We start from the raw sequence: 13564 nt of genomic DNA, 5'->3' as shown, positions 1-13564 counted from the left end.
GTCTATTTGAATATCCTACTCAATCAGGATGATACACCTTTCCAATACTTTATTGAATTCTCGAATTGATGATTAGATAAGCTACTTAGGGTATCAACAGATGCATGTTTGAAAACCACAAATATCCACTATATTCGTGTAGGGTAAGCACTTATGTAGTCGCAGATATCTCCATCGATCAAGACTTCGCATGTGAACTTTGACATTTCACACTTCTACACGCAGGCTTGGTCTCTGATTGCATCAACTGTCTTATGATACATATAAAAGGCATACAAAATTCTATAATCACGGTCCCCAAATGCGTGAAATCATCAGTCTTCAGCTCGGTCAGCTGAGCAACTATACGGCCACTCACTTCTGGAATGCCCAGGTAATATATTACAGCTCATGCACAAAACACAATCACTGACCGTAGGATAGGAGTCATACTTTACATACTCAGCCGACGAAAAGTCACCCATAGATCACAATGTTCATTGGCGGGCCGGTCTAGGCGCTGATGGCTCAGAAACATTTCTCCCACGAACAGTCATATACGACCTCAAAGGCGGCTTTGGTTCTTTACGCAAGATTAATGCACTGTATGAAGCTGAAGCCGAACCAGATCCTGCGGAATTATGGTAGGAAGTCCGATTGATCATCCTGTTGGCCAGCACCCATGCTAACACCCTCTCAGGTCAGGTCAATCAGTCGTTCACAAACAGGCACCCATTAATCCAAGCGAGTACCAGCAGAGCCTCGATGCAGGCACTGAACCGGCACAACTAACAACCTCGAATGTGAGATACTGGTCCGATTTCTCACGAGTTTACTTCCATCCACGTTCACTGGTCCAGCTCTATGACTTTGAGCTCAACTCGACTACCATGCCCTTTGAGCGTTTCTCAATGGGCACAGAGCTCTTCTCGATGCTCGACAAGGAGCACGATATCGTGGATCGAGACTTCAGGCCCTTTGCAGAAGAGTGTGACAGGATGCAGGGAATACAGGTCTTTACTACTATCGACGATGCTTGGGGTGGCTATGCATCCGCATATCTCGAGTCGTTGAGGGATGAGTTCCCAAAGACAACCATATGGACCTGGGGTCTTCAAAGCCCCTTGCTTGATATTCCCAGATCAAAGCGCCAACTACGCCTTGCGAACATCGCTCACAGTATCGAGCAGCTCTGCACGCAGGCAACGACAGTTGTTCCTATGGCTTTACCCGAAGAGGACCTATCAGCTGGAGTATCGTTGGATCGCCGCTCGCCCTGGCACACATCTGCTGTCATGGCTGCAGCTATCGAAACAGCCACCTTGCCTACACGTCTGGTACAAGGCTCTTCGGAGCAGCCAAGTTCTCTAGACGACCTGGCTGAGAGTCTGAACGTCAATGGCAATCAGCCCCTGGCCAGCATCAACATGTCATTGGCATCTGCAAAAGACTCATCGGAAGACAGCCGCATCAATGTCGACTTCTTCCAAATAGGGCGCACTTGGAGTCGACAGCATATTGCTAGATCGGATGCCCATAAGCATGTCTTTGGTGAACTCCGATCTTATCGAGATCTGGACCCCCTTGGGAACCTTGATGAAGACGCTCCTGGACATCTTGCTCCAGGTGAACGCCCCATGATAGGCAATTCTGTTGTGCGCAAGTACGTTACTGTCTAGACCATGTGACTTGCTATGTACTGATACTCGACTAGATACGATTCATCTCTCAGATTCCCGTTGCTGGACGCCTACCCCCAGATCTATCCCCAACTCAGTAGCCATCCTGATGTCAGCATGCAAACCACACTCTCGACAAACAGCTCATTAGTGCAACGGATCAGAAATTTGCGGTCAGACTCTGCTCGACTTGTGCCAGTCAACGAAAGAGAGGATCTTGGTAACGGACTCGCAGAACTGGCGGATGCCTACCAAGAAGGCTGGTTCAGTGGCAGTGATGATGACGACGATGACCTATGATACATTTGATAGAGCTAGCCATCAAATCCGAATAGAGTCGAGCAATCTCGGGCACCATTCACATCTCAGGAACACGCGGGACAAAAACAAGAAGAGGTTTGGAGCAAATCTCCCAAGGCTCATCGAGCCTCAAAAAGTTTGTATTGATCTAGCATGGCCATTTCCTAGGTACAGATATAATATGAGGTTGCTGTAGGTCTTCAACGTTATCGACCCGGCGACTAGACAGCTCCCAATTTGGAGATATGTTGCTGCGAAGCACAAAATGTTGATTTAGCCAGCTGCCCTTCCCGCACTACACGTGCCTCTCTCTCTCTTTCTGCTGTTATTAATGTAGATTATTCAATCTTCCAATCGCAAATAACGCCGCCAGTAATGCATTAACACATCAGGCTGGCACTGCCAACTTACCATGGTAGTTGATGCAGTTCAGTCTGGTTGAAAGCGAACTTTTTTGTTTATCTTATGTTAGTTACGTGATCAGCCACATGCTAATCGTCCAGCCACTTATGGACTTGCCGATATTCTTGATATTTTTGAGATACAGTGCAAGATGCACAATTGAGTTGTGGTCGAGCTCTTCCGAGCCAACTTTTGTGTGGAACGCGAAATATGCTATCATGCTCAGCCTGCGGCGGCAACCGAGGCTTGCTGTCTCTTCGCTGGGGGAGGATTCTCCTATTCGAGGATTAGTATACCCTAGCTGAGAGGGATGTGCCATCTGGAACAGCGCATCTTGGCCGGCAATGGGAATTCGTCCGGTGATGCTTAAATACCTCTGGGGGCCCCCGTTTCTTGCCGTTTGCTGAGCCCTTAGCTGCAGCCTTCTTCTGGGGTTTCTTCTCGCCGTCGTCGAATACATCGTCTGGTAAATTGAAGCTGTGCGGGTCAAAGTCAGCAGGCCAAGGTGCGTTGATGTCTGGAAGCGTCTGCTGAACCCACTTTCGGACATGTTGAACACCAATAGAGACGTCATCTTTCAGATCATCCTTGTATTTCTGCCACGAGGTGCAAAGTTCCTTGAACTCATCAACCTGGTAAGAAAGATCAAGTGATTTGGCGCCTATTGAGTCAGTATTGGGAAATCTCAAACACCGAGGATTTGCGAAAACATGTCAGGCTGTATACATACCAGAAGCCAACTCGAGACCAATATAGTGCGTAGTTGTGTAGATGTCGGATGGGCCGCTTGCCGTCGCAGTGTCTGTTGGTTTGGAGTCATCGGATGTCTCAGGTTTGACAGGCACGGCCGTGATAGGACCAGTCTCTTCTGTAGGCTCAGGCTTTACAACTCGACCATTCTCACCGTTCTCGGTCTTGACCTGTTCGTCACCCGGACCATTCTCAGACGTGATGAGATGGCCATTCTCCCCGTTTTCAGCCTTGATTGGTAGCTCGGCGACTGCGGGCTCAATCTTAACAGCAGTAGTCTGCTCGGTGTCTTCCTTACATAGATAATCGAGGCTCCCTTCCTGCACAGCCTCAATCTCTTCCTGATTGTGACATCGGTGTTGTCGTTCATAGCCCTTGTTGAAGGCATGGGCTAGAGCAATGGACTGGTGTTGCTCAAGTTTCTGCACTAGCATTCGAACCTTGGACTCAACATAACCGGACCAGATCGTGTGGGCCTCCTTTGTCTTCGCTGCTGAGGTAACAGAGATGTAGTACTTGTAACCTGCGGTGAAGAAGGTATGCTTGACAAAAAGATCGCTCCAGGGGCGCTTGCCCACCATGATACTCTCAGATATCTGAAGAGCCCGCTTAAGTTCTCGGTTGATAATCGCCATCGACGAACGAGTAATGTTGAAAGTGGCACACATGGATGGGTACGCAGGAGTAATGACCGGCATTAGATGATAAGTATCACCCTTGTAAAGCTGCAGAAACAGGATGAGCATTCTGCGTATTGAAATCGCATGCAACTAGACGTACCTTGGGGTTCCAGATTCGAACAGGGAGAGGTCCACCCTCGATGGGCTTGAGAAGAACAGGTTGCGGCCAGCGCCATTGGCTAATAACCAAAAAGAACTTGTTAACAATCACCGAGAACGTAGCCTTTGGGTAGAGCTGGCAAACGCGTGCGACGAGCATGGCCCAAGCAACACCACCAGGGAAACCCATGATGTTGGCATAGACAGCACGCCGTTGCGCCCACAGTTTGATGGCTCGCAGCGCATTCTTGAATGTGCTCTGTTCGGGGACTAGCGTGAGAATCTCGTCCGTTACTCGTGTGCCGTTGAGAGATCGCAGCTCTGCCTCATCTAGGCCGCGCAGCAGGCCAGAGTCCTTGAGGTCTTTGAAATCGGGAGATAGTTGCTTCTGAATAACCCTAGAAAAGATCAAATCAATGCTTATGCCAGAGTACTCAAACTTGATGATGGGTACGAAAGCATCAGTCACAACAGCCATGTCAGTGATGGCATCTTTGGGGGCCATCGAGAGAAGCAGATCTGGGAAGAACTTGAAGTAATCCTCGCGGGTCACGTATTTCGGTGCGACAATGAGAGTGTCGATATCAGAGCCGGGGCCGTAGACGCCGAGGCGATAACTGCCGTAAGTGAAGACTTTGCCTCTTGCATTTCGTATGAGGACCTCGTTCTTGGGTTCTTTCTCCTGGGCGACTCGACGGACGAACGCATCGCAAATGGTTTGGATCGAGGCCAAGACTTCTTCTCTAAAACAAGTGTGTTAGTTCTTGACATGCTCACGTGCGACAGATTTATTGGCATTCACCTCTTGGCAGTCTCTGCAGGACTCTCGAAGGTTTTTTGACGCTTCAATTCTTCCAGGAGAGCGTCCGATTGTCGCAGCTCAGCTTCCGTTGGGAGTTGAACGGAAATGGGAGGCGTCACGCCGTAAGCCTGTTCAGATGCCATAGCTTCAATGTATCCAAACGTCGGAATGGGGGGTAAGCTGAACGACAGTGGTTGGATAATAACCAACCCGAGGCCGGGGAGGAACGTATCGGGGGGAGGATCGCAAATCCCAATGCGACAGGATGATAGCCGAATCAACAAACGGTTGCTTGTTTAAAAGAATACGCTGGTTTTCAAGCCTCTCCAAGGGCAGTGGGAGCAGCGCAAGGGAGAGGCCAGGCACAGGACAGGACAAGAGGGTGCTCTGTGTCTGGTATGGAGACGAATATTGGGAATGGCTGGATCGGAGAGGTAAGGGATGGATCGTAAAGGATATCGAGTGAATTCGCTGGATGATGAAGAGACCAAGTTTTTTTTTTTTACTTGGTAGGTAATGAATAAGAGTTAGACTTTTGGCTGACTACTACGAGGCGCCGCGAGGCTGCACAAACGCGGTGGTGGCCCAGAAGCTGGATTGGGTGTAAGTAATTGAAACAGTGGACCCTGGCTACTGAGGCACCCTAAACCTGGGGGTTGAGTTCTTATTACTGGCTTTTATCTGTGGGTTTGAGCTGAATTAAATGGGCAATTTGCTATTTATTAACTGTGGCTGAAGCATTCAATCATGTTGTTCACGCGTTGTAGTGCATGATTAGGTGGCAAGAGTTGTCCGCTTAGAAACAGATAAAGTGACAGCCGCAAGGAAAACTTGTTATTGATTCATGGCTGGCAATATCCGTACCTTAGCGCTAAACACAATCAGTCAATGAGAGACATTCAGTCAGTCAGTGGAGGGCGAGGCGAGGCTGGGCTTACTCGAGGTTACGCATGTGCATTTATCGTATTGCATGGTCGTCACATTTTCACGAACAAACACCACATGATATTCACTTATCAGGATAGTGCCCTTCCCCTGAGACGCACGCAAGACATTGGACACTAGACCAGGGGGTACGGCAATGGAAGTAACCGGAATTCTTGTCTGTGCAAGATGCAAGTCAAGCCACAAAACTCTACTACCTTATATAAGAAAATAATGATTTGGATATTGGCATACGAAAACAATTAATAAGGCTCTCTCTCTTTCAGACTATAATCCTATCATTAAGATTTAAGAGAAGAAAAATCATCTCAACTTTTCTTCCTCTTCCAACGCTCATGACATCCATTGGATCCATCTACATATTCGCCTTGTTTCCCAATGACGCCCACACACGCTAGTGATCACTGATGATGCCCCCTTACAGCACTGGCAGCCCCTTGTCTGCTGATTCTGCGCCTCTGATTTACTCAACGGGGCTCGAATATGCACGAATCGGTACACCCAGCACCCGCATCCCAGCCGGCCAGCCCACAAGCCCAGCCCGCAGCGCAGCGCAGCCCTGTCATGGCCCTGCCACTTTACGACACTAGGTCAATCCTAACGCGAACGCGGTACCAACTTTAAAGGGCAGGGCATTTATTTGCTGCACTAGTAGACGATACATTCATTGATTGACGACACGACTTTACCTGACCTGATTGTTTCGTATTCCCGCGTCAATCCTCGAGGGCACCAAAACACGCCCTGCGACCTCAAGATAACGACCATAGCCCGTGTCCAAACCTCAACCTTGCCATCATCGTTTCGTCGTTACAGCTTAGTAGTGCACAACTGCTTGCCCGCCATGCCACCGTCGGCCAAGAGAGCCTCTAGGGCTCGTCGCGAACCGCGTAAAGCCGCGACGTCCAACGCAGATACATCACCAGGCGACGTCGAAGATTCCTCCCCCAGTCGTCCAGCAAAGCGTCGTAAGAAGGTCCGTTATCTTGTCTGTCGTTCCATTATCAGCGGCAGCTGACATTGATCTTCCCGAGCAGGTCCAAGAAGATGAAGACGCCCCCGCGCCCAACGATGATCAACTGGTGTCGCAAATCACACAGCATCTCAGAAGTCAGGAAGTCCAGGCCAGCAAGGATCACGCAAATGTCATACACGAGGCCAAGGGCGATGGTGTAAAAGCCTACGCCAAAGTGGCTGCTCAGGACTGGACCTTTTATATCACCAAGCTCAACGTTAACATAGGCCGAGCTCCCGAGACGTCACATAACTCTCAGACCGTGGGCTCCGACGAAGACGAGTCCTACGTCCACATCGACTTGGGCCCTAGCAAGATGGTATCGCGAGAGCATGCTACCATATCATTCGATTCTAAGGACGAGAAGTGGTTCCTGCATGTCAAAGGCCGTAACGGTGCCAAGGTGGACAGCCAGCCCGTTAAAGCCGGACAGGCTCATCCTCTCACAAGCGGCGAAGTCATTGAGATTGGAAATGTCGAGATGATGTTCGTGCTTCCGTCCGAGATAACTCCACTGACTGTGCATCCCATCTATTTGCAACGTGCTGGAGTCAGTGTTCATACACCACAATCTCGTACTTCGCGTCGACAACCCCTCATTGCACCGGCGCCTCCGGAATACAAACGCCCAGGCACGCCGCCCTCGGCCCAGAGCACTGCAAAATCACCGGCAGCGAGCACGCCGGCCGTCATGGTTGGTGCTAATGGTGTAGATCTGAGCCAAGATGAGAACCAGCATATCAAGCCTCAATATAGCTATGCTCAAATGATTACACAAGCGATCCTGAACGCACCTGACGGGAAGCTGAATCTGAACGGGATCTATACCTACATCATGAACACATACGCCTACTATCGTCATCAACAGGCTGCTGGCTGGCAGGTAAGTTCTCGTGGCGGCTACCTTACTGGGCGGTATACTCACTCACACTCGATAGAACTCAATTCGTCATAACCTTTCATTGAACAAATCATTTGACAAGGTTGCCAGATTAACCGATGAGCCTGGCAAGGGGATGAAGTGGCAAATTGTCCCAGAAGCAAGAGAGGAGATGATAAGAAACGCCTATCGCGTTGGCCGAGGCGGTCATCGTGGTTCATCTGCCCCCTCATCCCCAAACCAACTTGCCTACATCACACATGGCCCAAGAGACATGGCCTCGAGAGAACCTCCCTCAGCCCGCAGACGAAGGGCATCCCCTCCGGCATCACCACAGCCACCTGGATCCTCTTTGCTAATTCCCCAGTCCACTCCTGATCGATCTTTTGGTAGAAACGCGGCCATGATGATTGATGGCAGCCCATTGCCGCGTCCTAGGAAGACGCCAGCAAGAGACTCATCGTTTTCGGTGTACAACCCTCAGTCACCCACGCTCACATCTTCATACCAGGAGGACGGAGGCTCATTCGTCACCCCAGCACCGCCCAGGATGCACCCTAAGCTTGCCCCTCCAAGCACAGCGCAGAGACCAAGTCAACACATGCCCACCAGCTCACCTGCCCCTTTCTGGAAATACGCAGACATAGGCAGCACACCCTTGAAACCTCTTGGTGGCTACGATGTCAGTCCTACCAAGGCTGGAGGGGTTCTCCCCTCGCAGAGTAGCAGTCCGCCAAGGGGAGACAAGTCACCTCTTAGCAGTCCCTCTCGACCTCAAAAGTCAAGTCCACAGCCTATTGCTCAACCGGCAGAGGCCGAAGAGGAGCACGGCTTTGATTTAACCAAGTATGTTTTCCCCATCACTTACTTGAGACTGAGCTAACATAATCATCCAGGGGGTTTCAGAGTATCGGTGCGTATCATGCGCCAGTTGGCGGAGGGGCGTCTATCTTGCAAGGCCGTACTTAGGCTTTCTTTCTGCCCTGGCGTTTCTGTTTCAAGGGGGATAAGTCACTGAGCCATGAATTGTACTAAACTTTTGAGTACATGATGTTGCCGTCCAAGGATGTTGACGACACTTATGAATGCAACGCGCCAACGAAAAAGCATCTCTCCTCGACTTAGGTATCTTCGTGACTGAACGGTCAGCTCAACGACTCACTTGATCTTATAGACCTTTTTGCATCACTGGGGAATTCTAGCTCGACAGACAGACCCAAGTGCTCCAAGTGTGAACATGTTATATAAGAGTGAAGATCATCTGGCCAATGGCCTAGAGCAGAGCCTTGGATATATACAAATGTTGAGAACGCGCCTTTTGATGCAAATACGTGTGATCGCGCCACCGTGCCGCCAACCGTACCAAACCCAACCAATGCAAGGGCCTCCTTTTTTTCGTGACCAAGCCACCCAGCTCTCACATGATTCATAATGGAATTCCCATGCTTTTTGTTTCACCATCTACTTTTACACAGCGGTGAGTCAAAAACTCGACCACATAATAGCATCATAAAGAATTTCGTTAAATTGTTAGCCTATCGCGCTCCAGCCTGGCCTCGCCTCTTAGGGTTTCCACGGCCAGTTCGCTTCTTGGTCTGCTGATGTTCACCACCCTCGATGAACTTGATAAGCTCATCAATGCTGCGGGAGTCAACTTGTGAACCAGGTCCCGTGCGGCCGGGGACAGTAGCATTGGAAGCCGCCAAGCTTGAGGGACTGGTGGTAAACCGAACACCCGTTCGGAGTCTTCGAGCAGCAACGTCCTTAGCATGCTTGGCAATGTTGACAGCATTCTGAGTGAGCTGCTCCAACCAGCTCTCGGCCTCCTTGGTGTTCTTGTCCTCAGGTCCAAGTTCAGCAAGGAAGACGTTGTAAGACTCTCGCATGCGAGTAACAGCTCCCTTTGAGTCGCGATCTAGAGCAAGAGCCTGAGCCAGCTGGAAGAGGAGGGTGGCAGAGTTGATCGACTGTTTGCCGAAAACAGACTCACATACGCGCAGTGACTCTTCGAACCAGAGTCGAGACTCGTGGTAAGCCTTGAGGTTCTGGAGCATCACAGCAGCATTGTTGAGTGTTGTGATAGAATCAGGATGATCAGGGCCATAAATGACCTTCCACATCTTGAGAGCATGCTTGGAGTACACAAGAGCACCCTTGCTGTCACCAATCTGGTGGAGGAACAGGCTCAGGTTGAGGTAGTTAAGGAGAGTCTCGGCTGAGTCGACACCAACGGTTCTCTCAGCGACGATGATAGCTTTGCGAGCAAGGTCAACAGCAGCCTCCTTCTCATCGAGCTGGTAGTAGAGCATGGATAGGCTGTTGTAGACACGAGCGACCTCGGGATGCAGGATGCCGTAAATCTGCTCATGCAGGGAAAGGGATTCCAGGAGAAGCTCCTGGCCCAGTTTCTTCTGGTTTTGTAGAAGAGAGATACGGCCAGCCTCAAGCGCCTCTTCAGCGAGGGCGCTGCGAGGGCACGAGTCCTTGATTAAAGGAACAAGGTCAATGACGTCTTCGGGGCTGAAAGTATGCACATTGGCTGGGGCGGCAGCCTCAACGGGAGAAGCTTCACGAGCCTTGCTCTTCTTCTTCTTCTTGCTGCTACCAGATTCTCCATTGGTCTGGCCGTTGGCAACAGGCTTCTCGACCTTTGCAGGAGCAGCTTCAGAAGCAGTGGCGGCAGCCTCAGCATTGAAACTGTAGTCCTTGGCCAGAAGCTGAATACCAATCTTCAACGATACCTCACGAAGAAGCTGCACAGGGCGAACCTGGTTGTGCCACTCCTCGTCGAGCTCATATCGGAATCGCTGGAGGATCTGCTCCTCAATGTTCTCCCGCAGACTCTCAGGTGTAACCTTCTCGAACGACCAGTCGGCATCAGTGTAGAGACTGCGGATGGAAGGATCGAGCTCAGCAACGGGCTTCTCATTGAACCTATGTCCAAGCAGACAGTTGAGGAGATGAGAAACAGTAGCAGGAACAGCAGGGACTGGTAGGTGTCGGAGGTAGACAGCAGAAACATGCTTGAACGCTCGGGCAACCATATCCTGGACGCAAATGTCGCGCAAGCATCGGAGTCGGCCATCACTAGAGAGCTCAGCAACCTTACCGAGGTATCTTACGTTGATACCGCGCTTGTGTAGAAGTCGGCTCAATGACTGGCCATCCATGGGGAAGCTGATCTCGGACTCGGAAAGATCCTTGAGCAGGTCAGGGATAACCTGTTCGCGGAGATATTTTCCAGCTGCCCTAACCTCTTCCTCATCAGCGGCAAACTCGGCCTTCTCTTCGTCAGTCTGAGGAACCTGGCCACTAAAAGCGTCAGGGTTAAGGGCGAACTTGAAGTCTGACAGGTTAGGCTGGTTATCCTCTTCCTTGGAGGCTTCACCCTCGCCCTCGCCCTCTGTGGTCTTCTTCTCGCTCTCGTCCTCTTCACCCTTGGCGTCACCCTCTGCAGCCTTGGTCTCACCCTCCTTCTCCTTTTGCTCAGCTCGACGGGCAACCTCTTTATCCACCCACTGCTTCAGCTTGTATCGCGAGAACGAGTCGACAAGCTCCGGTCGGAGGACTGTCATGCGGTGAGGGTAGGCATCGCCATCCTCAGGAAGACCATCTTCATCCAGCCAAGCAATGTCGAGGGGGCTGATACGGTACAGATCCAGGACATACTTGCGGGCGTCTGTACCCAACAGACCCTTGGTCTCCACACTGGCCTCCAAGTCAAATCGCTTGCCCTCCTTATCCCAAACAGGATGCTTCTTGACTTTCAGAGCCTTGGACAGCTGAGCAAAGCCGGGAGCAAATCTCTCATCAGCGGCGACGATGTCCTTGCCGTCCACAGCACCGTAGTCGATCTGGTTCTCACCAGGTTCGCGCTGCTTGAAAATACCGGGAACAATGCTCTGACCAACAATTCGCTTGCCAAGGTAGTCAACAACCACGGTAGCAGGAGTGAAAAGTCCCTCAATATCCAATTGGTTGACGAGCTTCACACCAGCGACATCCTTGCCAGTAGCGACACGAGCCGCCTCATCACCACCCTCAGAAGTGAATGTACCAACACCGTCAGCACCGAAAGAGAAGAAGATGTTGTTATAGACAAAGATCTGAGCATCTCTGCATTCTGTGGGGTTCAAAGGAGCAATGTCGCCCCGTGCGACCATGACGGCGCCTCGAGTAGCAGCCTCATTATAATCGGCAAAGAGCTTAGAAATGAGTCGTTCTCGGAAGACACGATCCTGAACTGTCTCGCGAGGAAGTTCCTTCGCTGACTGGAACTCTTCATTCCAGTCTCGCAGAGTGTCGGTGTTCTCGACACCATTAAGGAGGTAGGTCTCCTGAGATCGTGCAGGATCAGGAAGATGTGTGCAAAGTGTTGAGTTAGGAGAGGGAACCACCCAAGGAGCAGCGGGAATAGCGTTGGTGATTTGGAAAGTGGCAAGAGGGTCGCGTTGGTTGTTGTAGTCCTGGAGTTTTGTGAAGGACTCGGCGAAGGATGCAGAGACAAGCTCAATCAGGCTCAGCAAAGAGTGAGCTGACTGACCCTTGGGCGCCGGACGAGGGAAGGGATCGAATTTGGCGTTAGATGACTTGTTGACGAAGAAGCCCGAAACGTGAGAGGTGATCTGATATTGCTCGCCTTCGTTGGTGGAGACAACCAAGTAGAGCAAGTGGCCGCGCTGTCGGAGGTGAGGAGGAGGAGGATTCCAGGAAGATAAGGAGATCTGCTTCACTGTCTTGGGAGCGGGCTCAGAGGGAGGAGGAACCAGCTCGGTAAGAGAGGGCACAGCCTGGAAATCGTAGTTCTGAATGGGTGACTCTTCGGCCGACTCGTTGTTGCCGACGGCCTCTGTGGCGACAGTTTCGAAAAGAGACAACCCCGGAAGAAGGCCCTGGGCAGTGTCGCATCGGTCTCCAGACGCACCGATAAGCTCTCGAATGCGGACAAAATGGATGCGAGCTTCCTTCTCGGTATATGGGTCCTCAACAACGTGGAATTCAGGAGTGGTACCGAGGTCAGGAATTTCAGAGAGGGGAATGAAGTCGTTGATCTTCTCGCCGTTGAACTCGAGGTGGAAGCAAGTGTATTGGAATGCGGAGGGAAGGTCAATGATGGACTGTCGAATCTCGTGAACCTGTTCTTGAGAAGACACCTGAACATTTTTTGTGAGCTTGAGATTTTGGAGGGGCTCGGTATAAGTCAATGACGGACCATAATCTGCATCTTGCTAGCATTGGCGTCGGGCAAGACGATGGTAAGGTTTATTAACGCTTTGAACCGTTAGATATCCATGTCGTGTATATCGCTAATCGGAGGGATAATTTTAGCTACCTTCAGCGCCAGCGTCAACGTCTTGAGCTTCGGCCTCCATGTTGGTCTCGGGCTCCTCGGACGCAGCAGCTGTGAGACAAATTAGCTCGGTTTAGTGTAACAAAATCAGTACCAAGAATAAGTAAAACCAGTACAGCCAAAGCAAAAGCTATATAATAGCTCCTTCAATGACCGAGTCGAGGCTGTTGAGACCCCGGACTTTACAAGCGAGCATTCGACAAGGGCGGTCTAGCTTCGCACAAAAAACGTTATACGTACCAGGCGCCTGAGCGGGAGGAGTGGTTTCCTCAGCCATATTGACAAGATGGAGTGTTTAGCAAAAGAAGAATAGGTAATGAGGGAGGAAACCAGGCATGGGATATGCACTGGAAGGGTAAGACAATCAATTGAACGACGTTCGTCGAAAGAAGGTGGGAGTAAGGTAGTGACGGAGCGGAGGGGACGAAGAAAAAATTGGACGGTTAACGCTCAAGTTGTGGTGGGTGTGGCGGCAATGGCCCGGCATTGCATTGGGTCCGGACACTGGAAGTATCCGGTGCTGAAGACGCGACAGTGACGGTACCTTAGCCCTCCGGTGCCTTCTACGGTTAAACAAGGTATAGCCCGAGTAGAGAATATTAGGGCCCCGAAGCCGGTCGACCCCAGAGGATTGACGGCAGCGCTAGACCAAAAGTAGATGAATGTAAATATTGGCCGATCTC

The 13564-nt window shown here is 50.8% G+C and overlaps 4 protein-coding genes across 12 annotated transcripts; 2 read left to right on the top strand and 2 right to left on the bottom strand.

The window, feature by feature from the left end:
• The first annotated feature begins 5 nt into the window (after nt 1–5).
• Nucleotides 6–2876, top strand: FOIG_07913 (protein DML1). The gene is made up of 4 exons (XM_031207676.1): nt 6–373; nt 424–623; nt 680–1642; nt 1694–2876. The coding sequence occupies exons 1-4, from the start codon at nt 302–304 to the stop codon at nt 1956–1958; spliced, it is 1500 nt and encodes a 499-aa protein (XP_031063209.1). The 5' UTR covers nt 6–301; the 3' UTR covers nt 1959–2876.
• Nucleotides 1720–5409, bottom strand: FOIG_07912 (poly(A) polymerase). Of its 6 annotated transcripts, XM_031207672.1 has the most exons (6): nt 4692–5409; nt 3891–4632; nt 3091–3835; nt 2901–3021; nt 2735–2837; nt 1720–2636 (listed from the first exon to the last, which is right to left on the bottom strand). In XM_031207672.1, exons 1-6 carry the CDS (start codon nt 4832–4834, stop codon nt 2583–2585), a joined length of 1908 nt encoding a protein of 635 aa, XP_031063205.1. In that variant the 5' UTR covers nt 4835–5409; the 3' UTR covers nt 1720–2582. The 6 variants fall into 6 exon arrangements, with proteins under 6 accessions (XP_031063205.1, XP_031063208.1, XP_031063204.1 ...); XM_031207675.1 differs by having other exon boundaries at nt 2901–3835; XM_031207671.1 differs by having other exon boundaries at nt 1720–2837.
• A 679-nt stretch (nt 5410–6088) lies between these two features.
• Nucleotides 6089–13561, top strand: FOIG_07910 (uncharacterized protein). 3 transcript variants are annotated; one of them, XM_031207665.1, is made up of 5 exons: nt 6089–6612; nt 6674–7534; nt 7590–8377; nt 8428–12786; nt 12860–13561. In XM_031207665.1, the coding sequence occupies exons 1-4, from the start codon at nt 6481–6483 to the stop codon at nt 8498–8500; spliced, it is 1854 nt and encodes a 617-aa protein (XP_031063198.1). In that variant the 5' UTR covers nt 6089–6480; the 3' UTR covers nt 8501–12786; nt 12860–13561. The 3 variants fall into 3 exon arrangements, with proteins under 3 accessions (XP_031063198.1, XP_031063199.1, XP_031063200.1); XM_031207666.1 differs by lacking the exon at nt 12860–13561 and having other exon boundaries at nt 8428–12859; XM_031207667.1 differs by lacking the exons at nt 8428–12786; nt 12860–13561 and having other exon boundaries at nt 7590–8420.
• Nucleotides 8295–13373, bottom strand: FOIG_07911 (protein TIF31). Of its 2 annotated transcripts, XM_031207668.1 has the most exons (4): nt 13122–13373; nt 12864–12932; nt 12744–12802; nt 8295–12684 (listed from the first exon to the last, which is right to left on the bottom strand). In XM_031207668.1, exons 1-4 carry the CDS (start codon nt 13156–13158, stop codon nt 9067–9069), a joined length of 3783 nt encoding a protein of 1260 aa, XP_031063201.1. In that variant the 5' UTR covers nt 13159–13373; the 3' UTR covers nt 8295–9066. The 2 variants fall into 2 exon arrangements, with proteins under 2 accessions (XP_031063201.1, XP_031063202.1); XM_031207669.1 differs by having other exon boundaries at nt 12864–13373.
• Nucleotides 13562–13564: the final 3 nt, after the last annotated feature.

Source organism: Fusarium odoratissimum (genome assembly GCF_000260195.1).
Source record: "Fusarium odoratissimum NRRL 54006 unplaced genomic scaffold supercont1.11, whole genome shotgun sequence".
In the NCBI taxonomy this organism is placed as follows: domain Eukaryota; kingdom Fungi; phylum Ascomycota; class Sordariomycetes; order Hypocreales; family Nectriaceae; genus Fusarium; species Fusarium odoratissimum.
This window is presented reverse-complemented; position numbering and strand designations above follow the sequence as displayed.